Below are 19,436 nucleotides of genomic sequence, written 5' to 3'. Positions count from 1 at the left end.
AAGGAAAAGAAGCGAGTTCATTTCATTTTTTTTTTATTATAATTTATAACAAACTTCATCAAAATGTGAGGTCTTACTTTATAACCAATTTTGTTTTAAAATATTTAATTTAAATCTTTAATTCATTTAAAAACTCCGTAACCTCCAACATATCGTCGTTATGCAAACTCTGCTCTTTTGCCGCATTATTTAAACGCTGAGCTGCAGCGCCCAAATCTTTCTTCCATTCTACTATACTTTTGTACTTTTCATTATTTGAACAATAAATAATCTCATTTATATCCTCGTCCAGCTTATAACAACAAACCGCTTTGAAAGCACTGCGTAGTTGTAGTAAAGCTTCGTCTCGCAACGCTTCATCACGACAAACCAAATTCAATATGAATAAACCTTTATCGCCAATAATTGACTTAATGTTATTTAGCACTGCCGGTTCAAGAAAACTTTTTGGCGGACAACTCATGCCAAGCGAAAGATCTTTGCTGTCAACATCGAACAGCACGGCGTTGAATTTGATCTCTATAAAAATATATTATTTCAAAAAAAAAAAAAGGGATGCATATTTTATCAAAGTCCAGTTTACCTTCATTTCTGCAAGTTTCTAAAAAAGACAGGCCGTCATCGATTATTACATGAAATCGATTATCTTGCTTTAATTCAAAATACTGTTCTGCCACTTCCAGCATGATGGGATCTATTTCAACTGCTGTCAACCGCACACTCCTGTTATAATTAATCATTTTACAAAATATGAATAGCGATTATTAAAACCCCTAACTTACGGCACAGCTGCATGTAGAAAACTGCAGAGACCACCACCGCCTAGGCCCACCACTACCACATCTTTGACCTCATTGGCAGCATTTTTTTGACCAATAGCCAATTGTACACCGGCAGACATATATAAGTGATGTTGACATGCCAAATACCCGAAATCAATTTTCTTACGCTCCTTTTTACCCTTCAGTTTTACTGCAAACATAAAAAATAATTAATTAATTAATTAAACAGTACAACTTTTGCGCCTACTTGTCTTGACCAAAGCTTCTGATTGTACTACAAATTGATTACTGAGGAAGATCAGACGCCGAAATAATTTTCCATCGTTACCCTCCACCTCCTCAATTCTAAATTCGCCGGATATTTGGGAAAAACCACTTACTAGAGTTTCACGTTTACCAACATCAGCGCCGAGCGATAGGAAAGGAATCTGTAAAGCAGAGCAATTAGTTAACTATAAGTATATTTTATTATTCATATTGATTACCAACCTGTTCCGTTAGACCAATAGGCGCTAGGCTCTTGATGCTGTCTGCAAGTTCACCCTTAACGGTGTCCAATGACACATATTCCTGATCTCGATGAAGTGTCACAACTGCTAGGCGCTGAAATTTCGCGGAACTCTGTAATTTTTTGCGGCCCTGAGTTGTGGCAAAGAGCCATTCAATCTCTCTGTAAAGCAAATGATTGGAAGGTTTAAAATGGTAAAGCAAGTAAGTTTTTGTATTACTAGTGGATTTTACCTGCCCTGAGGTACTATGAATGCGGCAAATTTACCTAGACCCCTTGCCGCTGGTTGATCCAGGACATGAACTGTATAACGTGGCGTAGATTCGCCAGGTTGACACAAATCCATTACAACCTCATCATGTCCTATAAGACATTGCGAATAAATATTTTTTTGACTCAACAACCTATATAAATTAATAAACCTGCAATATTTGTGCGAGCTAAACCATTGCATATCAACGCCGCTCTTTGCACAGCTGTCACAGCATTTGTCAACTCCTGAGTATTTGGTAAACGTTGCATTTTGTCCTTGCCCAAGCTAAATTCGAGTATCTAAAATTAAATAAGTAAATAAATGGACGTAATTTCAAAAAAAAAACAATTGTTTACCGGCATTGGTAATGCCTTGAATTTGGTTGCTATAACAATAAAGACAGGCATTGCCATGACTTCAGGATTATCTGCATTCTTTTCCTGATTGGCACGATCTGCATCGGCACAGTGTACCACACGTAACATAAAACCATTACGTGGGAAATAATCTAAAATGTATTTCAATATATGTTCTTGTAATAGCGTTATACACAAGTAACGCCCACCATTGCTAGAGTAATGAAAGTAAAAAGTATATACGTATAATGTCCAGAAAACATGTTTGTATATCAAAGTATATATGCTTACCGCATTGTACGTTTGATTTCATTGAAGTAGCGTTCCACGGTTGCGTGTACCTCCGGCGTGTCGTCAACAAAAAGCGCATCCAATGTGCCTTTATCTAACGCAACGGAAAAATATTCGTCCTCAAAAGTCATTTGCGTCGCATCCATTTGCAGAAATTTCATACTCGCACGTTTTTGCGCATTTACCTCTAACATTTTTCTAATTGCCACCGTTGATATATCAATGTTTATTATATTTCTAAAAGAAATCATACAAACAATTTATGTTGGCTCGTACCATACGTAAGCGGAAGTCACACTTACCTAAAACCTGAGTCGTACATATCCATACTAAGCTGTGAATTACCACAACCCAGCATTAGAATTTGATCTGTATTCTTTACATATTTGTGTATTTGCTCACATAATTCCAAATATTCGCCATACCTACACGTGTAGAAGAATTATGAAAACCCATTAATTTTACTTGCAAACCGGTGCGCGGTTAATTCACGTAAACAAACCATTCAAAGGCCTTCTCACCACGTTTTGTGAAGAAGGAATTCCAGTATTCTGGTTGCGCGAATTCCTCGTGCGATTTTGGTAACAAATTCATTGCAAATTTTTTAAAAACTGTTTTTTGTTTATCTCACGTGCTAAAATAAAATGTTTAATGATAAAACTTACAACCGAACATGCACAGAAAATCTAGAGCAGCTGTTAATGGAGATGTGCCATAATCGATTAATTCCCACTAAGTTACAGAGTGATGCTTCAAATAAGCGCTAACATTTAAATACTTACATACGTAGTTGTATAGATTTTAAATACAATCAAAGTAAATCACAGAAAGGGCGGATGCATGAGAAGGTATATAAAAAGATTTTATGCATAAATTCATGTTAAGGATCAATGTGGAAATAATAAAAGATACAAAAAATACAGATTCCTAGAAAAGCACACCCTATGTTAATCGAAATTTTATTAAAAAAAAAATTCACATACGACAACAAATATTTGACGTTTAGTGGCAGCGGATAAGAAAAATACTGATTGGCTAAATAATTAAAATTTTAATTAATTAAACTATTGCGATAACGATGGTACATAATAGGATACAAAATAATACTTTTGGTTTTCTTAAGTGCAAAGTTTAAACGAAAATATCCATCTAATTGCCGTACCACATAAAAACAAAAATACTCTTTGCTAGTGAAAGTATTAAAGGGGTGTAGGTGCATGTGTGTGTTTTCTGGAAGTGGCACTTTGTTCAAGTGAAAAGTGCCAAAGCATTCCTTTTGTGGACTACCTTCTTTATTTAAATATTTTGGGCGTATACAACGACATTCTTCTATTACTATATTGACTCCCACATTATCATCCTTAGTACTACAAATGAGTTTCGTTAGACAGAGATCTGGAGTAAAAAACGGATAAATGCGTGCAAATGTGAGTCTGATGTTGACGCATGGAGCTAGTGAACCGATTATGTCGCGTCCGGATTACGAGCAAAATGCGCTACATCACGGTTGTTTGTTGGTGCTATTGCGTGGCGTGGGTCCATCCAAGCCACGATCGCTGCAGAAGGCGTTTGATAAGGTTCGCCGCGTCAGCAATGTGAAAATAAATGGCAAGTTACTGCAGTATACAAATGTAATGTTAATATAATTAGCAGATTATTTGCAGACTCGACAGGTATTACACGTGATATTTGGGTACGCTACATACATGACCATCCGGTAGAAAATAATGATTGGGGTGATTTTCAAACACACCGTCGTCTTCTAGGTTTAATTACTATTGGCAAATTTGAAAATCAAACAGAATTAAATGAGCTTTGTAGGCAGCATGAATCGCTCAAAGTTCGCTACAGTGGTACGCTGTACGACTCACGTGCAATATTTTTCGGTCCATCATCACCACACGTTGCGGAAAACATTAATTCCGCCGGTGGCGATCAACAATTCACGGATGCAAGCAACCTTACCTTTCATGATAGTGTTAATTTAAATTCTAACAGTGTAACGAATCATTGTCCTAGACTTGAAGAGGAATATACTACACCCTCCAATTTTAAGGCGCAAGCGTTTTTCTATCGCGAACAAGATTCTTGTAGTGATTTAGAATCACACATAGCAGAGTTCATACATGCGCTATTCTGGGTGCTGGAATCAAAGCGTTTGGATAGATCGCGTGAAAAAGTAGAAAAAGTTAGTTTACTATTAGCACCTTTTGAAAAACGCGATTTTGTTGGTCTGGATATGGATTCACGCAGTAATCGCAAACGCTGTGTTGGCCGTGTCACTAAGAATTTGGCGGATCTATCGTTACAAGCTGGTCTAGTAGTAGACGCGCTAGGTTTATACCATAGCGCCTGCGAAACTTTACGTGCCATAGGCGATTTATTATGGGTGGGCGCTTCGGAAGAAGGCTTGTGTTCAGCATCAGCAATACTTTTATATCCACATTTACGTGAAAGCGAAACGTTACATCGAAACATTTCCTTACAGGGTGGTAAGTGTTTATTTGTATGAACTATCGCTTTACATATCAATAATACATGATATTGATTTTAGGCCCATCACCTTTGCGTAGCACACCCGAAAAATGGCGAGCCAGCGATGCAACAGTCAAAGTGCATGCGCCCGAACATCAACATAATTCGCACCCAGACGCTCAAGGCATGGCATCTACGGTTCAAATGACCTCGGCATCGTCGTCTTGTTCTTCAGTATCTTCCCTTTTAACAAATTCCTCAACTTCCGGTACACCATCATCGTCATCTTCTACATCGACTATCTCCGCGGCGCAGCATGGTGCGCGTGCAAGTGAATTGCCAAGCAACATACTGAAACCAGACGAACTTCACAGTTATTACAGGCGTGCAATTATAAATTATAGTAAATATGGTACTGCCGCTGTAATCGAGACTGAGGCGGCGTTAAAGGCAGCGCGTATTTCGATTGAGCAAAATCGGCCATTAGATGTGGCTATGTTTCTGCAAAATATACTCTATTTAAATGTGAGCATGAGCGAACAGGAGCGTATAAAACTTTTCGAAGTGCTTACCGATTTGTATAACCAAATCGGCTATCGACGTAAAGCGGCCTTCTTTCAGCGCCGAGCAGCACTTAAGTATGTACAACAAGGCAATCCGAATCCCGATTGGTCGCAGACATATCGGTTAATGTTGGAAAGCTTTTCCGGGTATTTACTTTCGCTCGATCCAATGGAGGTGATCGATAATGCCGCCGGTTGGCCAGCTTTACAAATAGATTTGCTGCAAGGTGTTATCGCAGCGGCGCGCCGCCTAGGCCAATCTGCGTTAGCTACACGTCACATGACTTTCTTGCTGCAAACACAGTGGGCGCATATGACTTCAACGGAGCAGAGTGAATTGTCTGTGCAATTACAGAATTTAAGTGCGCAATGTGAAGGTTCACCTGTGCCTCTGGTGCTGGAAAACGGCACTGTCATACCGCCAGCCAATCTAACGGATTTACCCTATTGCATGGACTTGGTTGTGCGCGATTTGCCGGCACATCTGCGGCCGCAGCGAATAAAAATCGTCAAAGCAGATAGTGGACCTTTCCTATTCACACCCATACATCTAAATTCGATGGATAGACGTGAAAAGAAAAAGGAAAAGAATAAAATATGTGAGTCTTACATAATAGCCTATTTTTAATTTGGTATATATTTCTGGTAAAACATTTGTTTTTAGCTTTTCTCTGGGTGCAAAACAATCTAAGCGAGATAACACTGCGGTTGCGCAATCCATTGCCATTCGAGTTGACTGTCAGCGATATGCGTCTGTTAACCAACGGCATAGTTTTTGAATCGCTACCACAAACGGTAATCTTACAACCGCATGTACCAACCACTGTGACTCTACATGGCACTCCTATCGAAGTGGGCCAATTAGAGATACAGGGCTACAGCACGCATGCGCTGGGCGTCAAGTCCAATTGTCGCTTGAAAAACATGCGTGGACGTAAATTCCCGCCCAATTATCTAGTGGATGTGATACCGGCATTGCCGCGAATTTCCGTAAAGACCTCGTTGCCACAAACGGCGACATTTAGTCAATTAGCAAGTTCCGACATTGTTATAACATCCGCCAGTTTAACATTGTACAACGGCGAGTCATCAACTTGCATTGTAACCATTACAAATGACAGTTCGCTACCAGTGGAACATTTGGAGATAAGCATCAATTCGAATGTGGAACAAGAAGTACAGAAAAAAATTTTCATTATCGATGAAAAAGACTTGCAAGTGAGTATACACATGATTAAATACGCAGAATTATACCAAAAGCATTAATTTGAAACAAATTTTCAATCAACAGTCAAAACTTCCCATACAACCCAATAGCTCAATCGATTTTACGGTGCATATATATGGCGAAGCGGACTTCATCTGTCCCATAGTAAGTCAACGCGCCGCCTCAGTGCATTCTAATAGCACAGTGACAGCTGCTTTGCAAGCAGATTATGCGGGCGGCACAATGGGTGCTGGACCGTATTCATTGCAATACTCGACACTTTCATCATCGGGTCACGCGAGCTTACCTTCACGTGTTAGTTCGCCCAATCAACAGCAAACGTCATATAATCGTCGCAATGATCCAAATAATCTAAGTTTTCGCTCCTCAACGTCGGGCGGCGCACCGTCATTGGCAGCGTTGAGTTTGCCACCTGCAGGTACACAGGGCAGCACTCATGGCTATGGACAACATGTGGAAGCACAGTTTCGTGTGAAATATTCCGGTGGTGAGGCCATGCAACAGGGCTATTGTCGTCAATGTGCAATATCGTTTAACATTGAATTGTTGCCGAGCGCGCAAATAACCAGCTGGGATGTGCTACCTGCAGAAATGTAAATATATGTCCATTTTAATATGTTTATAATATATAAAACACGAAACTTTTAGTCCTTCGCAGTTCTATTTAGTGCTGGATGTGTCCAATTTGACAGCACAAGAAATGTCACTCAATTACACTAACAACAAGAGTATACTGATTGAAGCCAAAGAGAGTTGTCGTGTGCCAATACCAGTCGACCGTTGCTCATTAGAGCAAGTAGTGGCCGCACGTGAAGCTGAATATGCTGAGAATATGGAGAAAGGTACGCACGTGTATTTATAAAATATGCTCAATGAAATGTAAATAACCAAACAACGTTCATCTACAATTTGCAGACCTTTGCTATCGCACCCAACTGCTCTCTTTCAGTGACAGTATTAGTAAATTATGTTCGGAACACATAGCAGAGCGTGTGAAAATCAGTTGGTTGCTCACCGGCACCGACATACAGGGCATAGCATCATTACACGGCATCGTGCTGACATCAGCCATGATCGATTTGACAACCGTGTCACCGCTTCAATGGAGTAAGAGTGAAGGCGTTTCTAACACCATAGAAGCTAAATTAAATATATATAAATTTTTTGTATATTTTTAAAGCGGTGTCATTCCAAAACACACCCGTCCAACCGCAATCGGAAATTGTCTGCGCCGCCGGGCAGAGCGCCATTTTGAATGTTAGCGTAAGCAATCAATCGGCGCAACCGCTACGTAACCTTGTGCTCACCATCAAATTCTACCAAGATTACTTAAATGGCATGGAAAATTACAATTTAGATACACGCGTTGCCATATCCGGTCCGAGCAGGTAAGTGGAAGCTTTGGTTATATGAAAGTCATGACTACCCTTTTTTTCCCAACAGAGTCTCAATACCGCTTCTACAAAAACACGCACAAATTCAACACGAATGTACCGCAATCTTTTTCACTCCTGGTCGCTTCAAGGCAAGCATCCAATGCTGCTCCAAGCCACAACAGACCTCAACTCAATCAGCTCGTGGCCAATTGTTAGATCACAAAATGCCCGCTGTACAAGTCAACGACATTGTTGGCAGCGCAGCTAGTTATCATGAACAACAGGAGCACATCTGGAAATTCATACCGCCTATTGAAGTTACCGTTATCGAGCAATAATGCAATACATATATGCATAGTTAAAATAGTATTTATAGGTAAAAAGTCTACAACGGTTGTGCCCAACAACTGGATGTTGCTGCGTTGTTTGTTGGCTTTGCGCGCTGTTCAGACAGTTAAGCTTTCGCATTTGCACGCAGAATTACGATGAAATATGTCATCATTTGGATGCGCTGCTTTAAAAGCGCATCTTTAAAACCCGCTTATTGTTTATATATATATATACATATGTACATATGAATTTTTTTCTTATTTCAGTTGAAAACGATTAGAAAATTAAAATAAGCGAGCTATACGATTATCAATATGCCTGGATGCGCGTAGAAGTAATTGTCTTCATAAAAAACAAAAACAGTTAAAAAATATATAGAAAAACTACTACTGCTCTTCATTTCTTTTGTTATCAGAATTGTGATTTGGTTAACGTTAATTTAGTTATTTGTTACTACTATTAATAGATATTGAAATTTCGGTTTTAAGCTGTAAAATTTAATTGAAAAATGTTTGTGAAGCGCGTCAATTACTTGTCCAGCAGTAGTTTAGCTCGTAGAGAATAATAACCAACATCCAATTGTTAAAACAAGGCTTGTTTTGTATATATTAAAAATATCGGGTGATTTTTTAAGAGCTTGATAACTTTTTTTAAAAAAAAAACGCATAAAATTTGCAAAATCTCATCGGTTCTTTATTTGAAACGTTAGATTGGTTCATGACATTTACTTTTTGAAGATAATTTCATTTAAATGTTGACCGCGGCTGCGTCTTAGGTGGTCCATTCGGAAAGTCCAATTTTGGGCAACTTTTTCGAGCATTTCGGCCGGAATAGCCCGAATTTCTTCGGAAATGTTGTCTTCCAAAGCTGGAATAGTTGCTGGCTTATTTCTGTAGACTTTAGACTTGACGTAGCCCCACAAAAAATAGTCTAAAGGCGTTAAATCGCATGATCTTGGTGGCCAACTTACGGGTCCATTTCTTGAGATGAATTGTTCTCCGAAGTTTTCCTCAAAATGGCCATAGAATCGCGAGCTGTGTGGCATGTAGCGCCATCTTGTTGAAACCACATGTCAACCAAGTTCAGTTCTTCCATTTTTGGCAACAAAAAGTTTGTTAGCATCGAACGATAGCGATCGCCATTCACCGTAACGTTGCGTCCAACAGCATCTTTGAAAAATACGGTCCAATGATTCCACCAGCGTACAAACCACACCAAACAGTGCATTTTTCGGGATGCATGGGCAGTTCTTGAACGGCTTCTGGTTGCTCTTCACCCCAAATGCGGCAATTTTGCTTATTTACGTAGCCATTCAACCAGAAATGAGCCTCATCGCTGAACAAAATTTGTCGATAAAAAAGCGGATTTTCTGCCAACTTTTCTAGGGCCCATTCACTGAAAATTCGACGTTATGGCAGATCGTTCGCTTCAGTTCTTGCACGAGCTGTATTTTATACGGTTTTACACCAAGATCTTTGCGTAAAATCTTCCATGTGGTCGAATAACACAAACCCAATTGCTGCGAACGGCGACGAATCGACATTTCACGGTCTTCAGCCACACTCTCAGAAACAGACGCAATATTCTCTTCTGTACGCACTGTACGCATTCGTGTGGTTGGTTTAATGTCCAATAAAGTAAACTGAGTGCGAAACTTGGTCACAATCGCATTAATTGTTTGCTCACTTGGTCGATTATGTAGACCATAAATCGGACCTAAAGCGCGAAACACATTTTGAACCGAACACTGATTTTGGTAATAAAATTCAATGATTTGCAAGCGTTGCTCGTTAGTAAGTCTATTCATGATGAAATGTCAAAGCATACTGAGCATCTTTCTCTTTGACACCATGTCTGAAATCCCACGTGATCTGTCAAATACTAATGCATGAAAATCCTAACCTCAAAAAAATCACCCGATATATAAATCTGTATATCATTAATACATTATTATTCTGGCTGAACTCTATAAATTAAACAAATTTCTTAATTTTGCTGCGAATAAACGTTTTGTTATTAATTTGGTTTTTGTATTTTTTTTTTGCGCATACAATCTTGTGACCAGCTGGCAACTGCAGCGTTACCAGACGTCAAGTTAATGTCAACTATGACAGAAGAGTTTAAGCAAATCATTAAATAAAATGTATGTTATCACAACCTCATTCATATATGTACATATGTATGTATTTCCTTATATGCAGACGAAAAATTATGTACGGTGGTGTACTAAACGGTAGAAAAATTAAAATTCTGACAGATGAAAGTGAAATTTTGACATATTTCGTGGTGAATTTGAATGTCAGAACTTTGCAGCTCAAGAACTGGGTAAAAATTTTAAAGTCTATAAATGTGAATACAGAGATGCGTTCACGAAAAAATTAATTAAAATTAATCGCTATAAAAAAAAAAACAAAATTATATGTAACTCTTAAGTCGGAGATTATAATATTAGTTAGTAAAAATTAATGTATTAATATTATCTTCAGAACGAGAAAGGCTACTGTTTGTTAGAAATTGGTGTAATAATAATGCAGGACTAAGCATTAGCTGAATTTCAATTGTCAAAATTTTACTTTCACTTTCCATAGTAAAACTTTTTACCATATTTGAACACAGAGAAAAAAGTGGCCGTTTGGCACACGGCCTAATGAAACAAAGAATATATTAATACTTTATGATAGTAACAATTGAAGATGAGGAATATTAATATATTTATGTAGCAAATGCTTTTAGACAGTATATTATTTAAATACTATTTGAACAATAAACAAATTTTTGTTTAGTAGGGGCAATCAAATGCAGGGTGACTCATTTTTTTGTTTGTTTTTGACACATTAATAAAAAATGTTGTAATAATAGGAAGTTTGAAAAAATTTTTATAATTAAAGTATTCTTAATAAGAAGTTTAAACTTTCTATGGAACTTTGTATAATTTGCAACTAAAATAATTAATTTAATTAAAATGCAATGTTTGCAAAACATTAAGTTTATGCAAAAGAATATTTAAAACATTCATTTAGTATTGTGTAAATCGTTGTTTAAACAGTCGATAAAACTAATCTCCTTAAGTAACAACGGTTATTATCTACAAGTGTCTTACACCTATTACTTACCCAACAACTTAATCTTGTTTATCCAGGCGATAACTTCTGGAAGTAAAACTACTGATAAGAAAGTGAATGGAGGAATATCAAGTATTTAAGAATAGTACATATGTATGTATGTCTTTATTAAATGATTATAATATTTTGCCTTTTGCGTTTCAATATACAATTGCGAATAGCAACTTATCCCTAAATCAATTTGCTAACATATAGGAAATGAAATTTTTAGAGAACACAAAGATATGACTTTTTCACAGAAAATCTCATTCATACATGAAATATCCACTATTGTGTGGATTTGGAAAACTCGGTTTAAATTATCTAACATCTACAGATACGCGACAATACTTAGTCCTCCTTCTTTTCGGCTGCCGATTTCGGCGTATTTTCGATAGCCGCCTTTTCTGCTTGTTGCTCTGACGCAGGTGCCGCAGCTTCAAGTCTCTTTTTCGACGCTTCTTCCTCCATTTCTCCGGAGAAACCAAATTCATTTACACGCTTGTAATCAACGCGATATTGCCAGCGCTGATACAAGAATACGAAGAATATAATATCATCACGGAAACACCCCAACCTATACATAGTAGGCATTTTGATCACAAAAGCAAATATATCATCTATAAATGTGTTCAGGAATTTATATGTCATCATACGCCACGGCAAATGTGCTACGGACTTTAGTTTATAGTTGATGAACAACTGAGGCGTCATCATAATGAAGCCAAATGTTAGGAGGTAACCATACAGCATATTCAGCACAAATGAATACCATCCCTTGTGCTGGTTATACACTAAAGAGTAGATGAAATATCCAATTAGCAGTGGGAAACATGCCCAGCCTAGATATTTGAAGGCAAGATTGTCATATTCCTTTGTATTACTGTCCGCATATGAACCTTTGTCTTGGAAACTAATTTTCGGGAGTATGCCCAAAATTTTCTGGTCAGTGTTGTAATCGATATCGACAACCTTGTGGATTTTCCAAATTTCAATGCCTAAACCAATAAAGCATGAAACTCGAATCATGAAATTGGTTTCATTGTCCAGAACGTAAAGTAGCACAATTAACGACTGAAATACTCCAAAGAAGACGGAGCGCACTGAAAGGCCTTCCAGCGACTTACGGTTGTTCCAGAACTGTATATCGTTTTTGAAAGCCAACAACTCGAACACTGAATGCAAAATTGATATAGCAATAGTGAGTCCCAGCAAATATATATTTGTGTCAAGGAGTGTTTCTTTCAATGAATCTTGATCTTCATCCGACTCCTAAATAATTAATGTTTATATTATATATGTATGCATATATGTATACAAATTTTTAATTTGCAAACTTACCTCAGGAGCACCAGCTGTCATAAGTTCTCCGAGCATATTTCCACCCCATTTGTTTTTCATCTGTTGTGCGGCATATAATTGCCATTTGAACATACTCAAAGGTTGGAAAGTTATATGTAAATCTAAATCCGGAGTGGTTTCATTTATTGGGAAATATTCACGTTGCAAATTCCAGTAATCATTGATAAATACAATTGGCAAATACGTTTTACCACCATCTACAAACTTGACGTACTCATCTAAAGGTGGTGGTACCGTACCCGCAGCCCAATTGGTTTGATCTACCACTAAGTTTATAGTTATATTTGGATGCCAATGTGAGACTATGGTATCTTTAAGGTTTGCTTGTTCCAGCTCTTTAGCCAATCTTTCCTTCTCTCCTCCCAGAAGATTATAGTTGCGATTAACGCGTATCCGCTTGTATTTATTAAGAATTTTGTGTTGGTAACCCATCATTCCTTTTTTCGCATAATTATCTGCGTCCGGGTTAGGACTCTCTCCAGCACGTGTAACAAACGTATGCAAATAAATGCTGCCATTGTTCATCAACGACTTGGATGCTTTTACTTTTAAGCTATGCGTATAAATACCATCATGTTTTGGTCCCGATGACCAATCGCCATATACTAGATCTTCTTGTAACCATATTAAATTCGATTTTTGTTTGAAGTCTACATCATCAGAATGTTCCGACAGCCAAACATGCAAATCAAAAAGAGTACCGTTTTCGAAGTAATTCCATGCGTTCACACGCGGAGCAAGATTTTTAGCTTTTTGCTCACTTGCTTCATTAGTTGCTTGTTGAGGTCGGCGGAAAAATGAACTTATGAAATAAATTATAAGAGCACGTAATATCAATGATTTTGTCATTGCAAAGAAAGACTCCATTTTAGTGGGTTGCCGTTGTTGTTGTTGATCTTGATTGTTGGGGCCAGCAACACCATCAGCTGCTGGTGCCAGCTAAGTAGGTTTCCAAAATTATAAACCATTAAATAATATATAATCTTTAATTAGTACTGATTTCTTACCTCGCCATTTCCCTGCGCAGCTGGTTGCGGCTGTGCGTCAGTTGACATTTTATACAAATAAACTTTTAAGGCGAAACTTCTAAGATATGTGTCAGTAACGGTGTTCTTCAATTGGAGAAGTTCTGAACAAATGCCTCCTCTGGATATTTGTGTACGATTTTCTTACCACATGACCTTTTAAGTTAATTTTTTTCAATCAATTCTCACGACTATGCAAAAATGATGTGGAAAAAATTTGACTTTTATAATGGGCAGTGCTACCAATTTAAAAAGGCAAAGAATCTTATTAGAGTTGCCATCCATTTATGTAAATAAACTTAACTGGATTCTTCATAGCTGTTACATATTTGCTCTGTTGAAAATTAAAAGGTACAAATTTAATTACAGTAGAATAATCTCTAAAGGTTTCTGCAAAAATATATACAAAGAATTACAAAGTTAACACAACTCATTCAAATAATTGTTAAGACGTCGAACAATACATATGTATATCAATAGTAAATTGTGAACGAGACATATTTTCATTAACTTGGCAGCACTTGGAGTAAAGTGTCAGAAAATTTCCTGCCATATTAAAAAATTTCCCTTTTGATTTCTTTTCTAGCATTTCTCTACACGTTTCTGGAGGTAAGCTCATTTCTGTTTGGAAAATTTGTGTTTTAATATTAGATTTTACACAGTAATAATAAATTATATATTTTTCATACATTCGAAAATCGCGTGAGGAGATTGTGTTTTGTTTTTAGCATTATTTTACGTATAAAGTGAAAAAGTTTGCACGATTCTTATTCTAACCTATAAACTCACACGTCACAACTCGTTTTGCCATGATCCGAAATCAAGCCGCAATTCTTTGTTAGTGTTTTTACAGATAGACGAGCAAAATGCAGATTTTCGTCAAAACCTTAACTGGTAAGACCATCACCTTAGAGGTCGAGCCTTCTGACACCATCGAAAATGTCAAAGCTAAAATCCAAGACAAAGAGGGTATCCCCCCAGATCAACAGCGTTTGATCTTCGCCGGAAAACAATTGGAAGATGGTCGTACCTTGTCCGACTACAACATCCAAAAGGAGTCAACCCTCCATTTGGTTCTGCGTCTTCGTGGTGGTATCATTGAACCTTCCTTGCGTATCTTGGCACAAAAATACAATTGCGATAAGGTAATCTGCCGCAAGTGCTACGCTCGCCTGCACCCACGTGCAACAAACTGTCGCAAGAAGAAGTGTGGACACACCAACAACTTGCGCCCCAAGAAGAAGTTGAAGTAGACCACTGGAATATGGAAAATTTCGTCGTTTGCGGAGAGTGTTGGGGGGAGAAATGCGTACAAACAAACGCATTCTCCTTTTATTTTTTCTATGTGTACATCAGCTATGTATGAATTGAAGTGAAAATTTTACTTTGAAATTTGCGAAATAAAACAAAAACCACGAATATTTTTTTTTGTTTTTATTCCGAGAGTTGGAGAGAACATTTGTATTTGTTTGCCTCTATTTCCTGATTTTGTTGTGCTCGAATTCATAACTCCGAAATAGGAGCACTCAAAAATACAATAATAGAGACCTGAGGTTCGGCGATACTCTGAAAAGATGAGGGGGCTATAGACGCAGGGTAAACCTTGCTTTTAAATATTTCGATTTAATAATCTGGATCACAAATATCCATTTTGTATAGTATGTATGTATGTATGTATGTATGTATATAAAGCTTTTAACTCCAAAACAAAAAATTTGTAGAGTTAGTTCTACCCATCTTCCAAGAAAAATAAAATCTAGTGTTTGGAAATCGCTGTACTACTTCCTCGGTTTTTCTCGGTGAGGATATTTCGTATAAATATTTTTATCCCAAAATCTTTAATATTTCGCCGGAACGTCCTCAAACGACGAGCTGAGTCCATTAACCATGTTCTAGTCTCTCAGTTATTGAGATATCGATCTGATATTGTATGCAAGTCCTTTCCTCCCCAAGTAGCTGCTCATTTGTCGGAACCGATATCGGAGTTCTGTAGCATATGTATATGTACATACATAAGTACAAGTATGTAGTTGTCACAAAAACTGATCGTTCAGAATCCACTTGTAACCAAACATATACATTAATATGTTTGTATGTATGTATGAAATATCCGCAGGATGACTCATACATATATGGTACATACATGTGTATAAACAGGAGTGCAGCATCCAACTTCTACACAAAAAGCTCGAGCTATCTATAACACAACGCATCAAGCTTCTACAATAAATAAACAATATAAGTAAACATAATAAGAAATTTGCTACTTCCCAATTTAGTAATCAAGCAATTACACAATCGCAGTGCAATGGCGTTAGTCCAACTTGAACCGCCATACTCAATGCTCGAGTGACGGAAAAAGCTGTTCCGGTCTACCTTTCATGGCCGCCCATTGACGGAAGCTAAAATGTTGCTCCTACGATATACGCCTTAAAAGAATTTGGTGACTTTAGCCATATTTGAACGCAGGTGAATTTTTGCATATTTACTTTTATAATTATGTATTTATGTTATTTAAATAAATATAAAATATTCCAGTTTTCATGCTCATTTTACTAGTCATCAGCTAACTGTCGTTCATGCCAGGTTTTCTGAGTTGGCAATACCGACGGCAACTGTCATTTTCAGCTGTCCCGCTTTTGCATGGAGGGAAAATTGCATGTTGTGAAATAAACAGACGCAAATGAATGTGAAACATTTGTGAAAATAAAACTTTGGCCAAATGATGGTGCATATAGTATGTATGTTTATGCGTACATATACGAATATGTCGTATATATAATTAAAATAAGCAAATTATTATTGACATTTAAACGAACAATTAGTATCCGCGATTTATGGGGAATTAGAAAATTTGAAAGCATTTCCTTTAATTTGTTGCATTTTTAACGAACGAAATGCATGAAAGGCGTGCATTATTTATAATATAGTACTATAAGTCTTTGCACTGCTTTTAAGCCCCCAGCGCAGCAACGAAGAAGCGTCAAAATATATGTAGGTAGACCTGTGTTCAATATCGATTCGTCAAATATATAATACATATATTCGTCCTGTCAGAAGTCCTATTAGACAGAAAACGATCATATAAATGAGAGAGAGAGAGTTGCTAATGGGCAATTGCTCTACAAGCCAACAAGCCTATTCTTCGAACTGGTTGGGGTTCTGAACGAAATCGAAAGCGATTATGGATTTACATCTACTTATATGATTTATACATAAGTACATATTTACAAATAAACCTAAGTGCATCGTCGAACTCATACAAATGCCCCGATATACATACATATATACATATGTGTGACCAATGATCCAACAAATCGATCCAACTTTTCACAATGGTTTCCAGTACGTGTTCCATCTCTTTCACGCATTTGCCTGAAAGCAAATCCATGGCGGCCATAACCATGCGAAATTCGGTATTTCACAACTTCAAATTTCGGCAATGATGAAATTGTGTTGTATAAGTCCAAAGACATGTCAGCAATGGAACCAGTACTACTAAAACGGTTCATAGTTCACTTTTGGGAAAAAGTATAAACGAAGTAAGAAGTTTTAAGATTTTCAAGATTAAAAAATAATTTCAATAGAAAATAAAAAGGCTGTGAAACATAAATTTCCGTTATTAATATTATTTAGTGTCTTAAATGAAAAAATTAAAATAAAAAAAAAATAAATATTTTCAATAATTAAATATAAAAAATAAATTTTTCATCACAGAAAGAGTTTCACCATGAGGTTTACACGGATTGAGCCCAATCTTGTTGCTTTGGCCGAGAAATATAATGTGAATAAAATGATCTGCCGCAAATGTTATGCTCGCCTGCCGCCGAGGGCCACCAATTGTCGGAAGAAGGACTGCCATTCTAGCGATCTGCGTCCTAAAAAGATATTGAAGGATTACAAATAAATGCTTAGATATACTGTGGCCAAAACTACCTCTCTATATTTATGAAATGATATACATATGTACATATGTACATGTATAGATATGTGTAAATATCATGTGTAAAATTTGATTGTAAATCATACTACCGTAGATACCACTGGAGGTATTTTTTTACTTTTTTAATAAAATCTTTTAAAATAATTTTTGTTTTATATTTTATATTAAAGAAAGTGTCTATAGGTAGACCCTAAAGTCTCGGGATTTTTAAAAATTTGTAAACTGTAATATTAGCTTTGGTAAATAGGATCACAGTAGCGAGTGGCAGCTGTGGTAACATTTTTCTTAGAAGTGGGCGTGGCTCTACTCCTTGATAGATTTTATGAACATACATATCTTACAAACTACCAACGCAGCCAAACGTGCTGGAAACATTTCTTTCTATTACTTTATAGTACGGTATGAAAATGGATGAAATCGGATAAAAATCACGTGCATAACGCATACAAAGGTTATGTTGGAAGGACTAAAAGTGTATCAAATAAATAAATATAATCGGAATAAGTCATTTGTAGCAAGGAAAAGGTTGCAGCCGGTATAAAATTGCATTGGGCGTGGTTTCATAGTTTGTTTTACAAGTACAAGTAACTGTACTTCGTTAGTATAGATGAACTAAATACTAGATAAGACAAGTACCAGATAAGTATGAATATCTGATATGATTCATGTGCAAGCGCATATGATATATAGTACCTGAGGCGCTTTTTGAACAAAACTAACAAGTTTCATTGAATTTTGATCTCTCCGATTTCGATCCAAAGCTTTTAAATCTATGATTTTAAAGAATCAACAGAATCAGAATTCCAGTTTCGCGCTCCGAGGAGTTCGGAGTTGGCAATACTGAGAGCTACTATCACTCACTAATTAACACGCAGCAGCTGTCTCGCTTGCGCATGGAGGGAAAGTTGATGTTGTGAAATAATGGTAGTATAAAATTTCGTAAAATAATTTGGTATATTTGGGAAAATAAAATTTGGTTCTGACCAAATAAATAATACTTACACTCGTGATACTTTTTGCGGTACAGAAATTTTCTATTTAGAAATAAGTTAATGACATATTATTAATGAAAAATATTAAAAATTAAAAAATCTATATCTATAGATAAATCAATTGAAAGATGAGTGTGCTTTACAAAATGAGCTCGAAATGTAAGAGACTGACATGCGATGAAAAAATTATATGTTTTGTTTTTTTAATTTAATTTACTTTACACTATATTTGGAATTAACATTTTATTTTATTTTATTTTTTTTGATTGAAACACGAAGTTTAGTAGGTGTATCACTTTAAAAACAATAAAATCGGCCGCTTTTGCATAAGCACAGAAAAGCTAATTTGTGTTTTACTCATTAAACGTAATAAATTAAAAACTATAATTATAATTAGATAATAAAATTTAATTTACCTTTGCTTACTAAAAACATAAAAAAATCACAAATTAAAAAAAAATCCCGAACGAACGAAAAAGCCCGAAAAAAAATTTAAGAAAGTATAGTGGTAAGGTTTGCGTGGCCACGAGTGTATATGTTGGCGCTTTTGTTTTGTCTTGAAACCGGTTTTAGATCCATAGTCACTTAGGTAAAATTGTTCAGAATTGTCCGTATAACATTTCCCGCATACTTAATTTTTCCGATTGTTTGGCTCTCTGTAAAACGATCCGTTCTAATATAGTCGCACTATGTACCCAGCAGAGATAAATACCGATCTGGTTAAAAAATATACAATGTACTTTTGAGAATTATATACTTATAACTATAAATACTTGTCTGGAATCCAATTTCACAGAAAGAATTTTTTGTCTTATTTTTAAACCGGTCTTTGACAATTTTCATTTGAAAGC

The 19,436-nt window shown here is 36.5% G+C and overlaps 4 protein-coding genes and 2 long non-coding RNA genes across 7 annotated transcripts; 3 read left to right on the top strand and 3 right to left on the bottom strand.

Moving 5' to 3' along the window:
- Positions 1-16: 16 nt before the first annotated feature.
- Positions 17-2,875, bottom strand: LOC120767755 (eEF1A lysine and N-terminal methyltransferase homolog). Of its 2 annotated transcripts, none has more exons than XM_040093970.1 (11): positions 2,693-2,875; positions 2,493-2,615; positions 2,191-2,427; positions 1,900-2,113; positions 1,713-1,842; positions 1,524-1,653; positions 1,272-1,452; positions 1,030-1,210; positions 783-972; positions 584-723; positions 17-519 (listed from the first exon to the last, which is right to left on the bottom strand). In XM_040093970.1, exons 1-11 carry the CDS (start codon positions 2,782-2,784, stop codon positions 110-112), a joined length of 2,028 nt encoding a protein of 675 aa, XP_039949904.1. In that variant the 5' UTR covers positions 2,785-2,875; the 3' UTR covers positions 17-109. The 2 variants fall into 2 exon arrangements, with proteins under 2 accessions (XP_039949904.1, XP_039949905.1); XM_040093971.1 differs by having other exon boundaries at positions 2,712-2,817.
- Positions 2,876-3,196: 321 nt separating this feature from the next.
- LOC120768012 (protein brunelleschi) lies at positions 3,197-8,798 on the top strand. Its single transcript, XM_040094448.1, has 9 exons — positions 3,197-3,798; positions 3,855-4,682; positions 4,745-5,827; positions 5,893-6,446; positions 6,520-7,049; positions 7,105-7,298; positions 7,372-7,563; positions 7,637-7,844; positions 7,900-8,798. Exons 1-9 carry the CDS (start codon positions 3,606-3,608, stop codon positions 8,168-8,170), a joined length of 4,053 nt encoding a protein of 1,350 aa, XP_039950382.1. The 5' UTR covers positions 3,197-3,605; the 3' UTR covers positions 8,171-8,798.
- A 2,559-nt stretch (positions 8,799-11,357) lies between these two features.
- LOC120768565 (cleft lip and palate transmembrane protein 1 homolog) lies at positions 11,358-13,680 on the bottom strand. Its single transcript, XM_040095312.1, has 3 exons — positions 13,633-13,680; positions 12,605-13,564; positions 11,358-12,535 (listed from the first exon to the last, which is right to left on the bottom strand). Exons 1-3 carry the CDS (start codon positions 13,678-13,680, stop codon positions 11,615-11,617), a joined length of 1,929 nt encoding a protein of 642 aa, XP_039951246.1. The 3' UTR covers positions 11,358-11,614.
- Positions 13,681-14,170: 490 nt separating this feature from the next.
- LOC120768595 (ubiquitin-60S ribosomal protein L40) lies at positions 14,171-15,069 on the top strand. Its single transcript, XM_040095358.1, has 2 exons — positions 14,171-14,259; positions 14,504-15,069. The coding sequence occupies exon 2, from the start codon at positions 14,517-14,519 to the stop codon at positions 14,901-14,903; it is 387 nt and encodes a 128-aa protein (XP_039951292.1). The 5' UTR covers positions 14,171-14,259; positions 14,504-14,516; the 3' UTR covers positions 14,904-15,069.
- On the bottom strand, positions 15,068-16,231 carry LOC120768597. The gene is made up of 2 exons (XR_005704778.1): positions 16,140-16,231; positions 15,068-16,079 (listed from the first exon to the last, which is right to left on the bottom strand). It is a non-coding gene; the product is annotated as an uncharacterized LOC120768597 (long non-coding RNA).
- Positions 16,232-16,841: 610 nt separating this feature from the next.
- Positions 16,842-17,737, top strand: LOC120768598. Its single transcript, XR_005704779.1, has 2 exons — positions 16,842-17,192; positions 17,368-17,737. It is a non-coding gene; the product is annotated as an uncharacterized LOC120768598 (long non-coding RNA).
- Positions 17,738-19,436: the final 1,699 nt, after the last annotated feature.

The sequence above is a fragment of the Bactrocera tryoni genome, chromosome 2 (genome assembly GCF_016617805.1).
Source record: "Bactrocera tryoni isolate S06 chromosome 2, CSIRO_BtryS06_freeze2, whole genome shotgun sequence".
NCBI lineage: Eukaryota > Metazoa > Arthropoda > Insecta > Diptera > Tephritidae > Bactrocera > Bactrocera tryoni.
The sequence above is the reverse complement of the archived record's forward strand: the minus strand, read 5'-3'. Positions and strand labels throughout refer to the sequence as shown.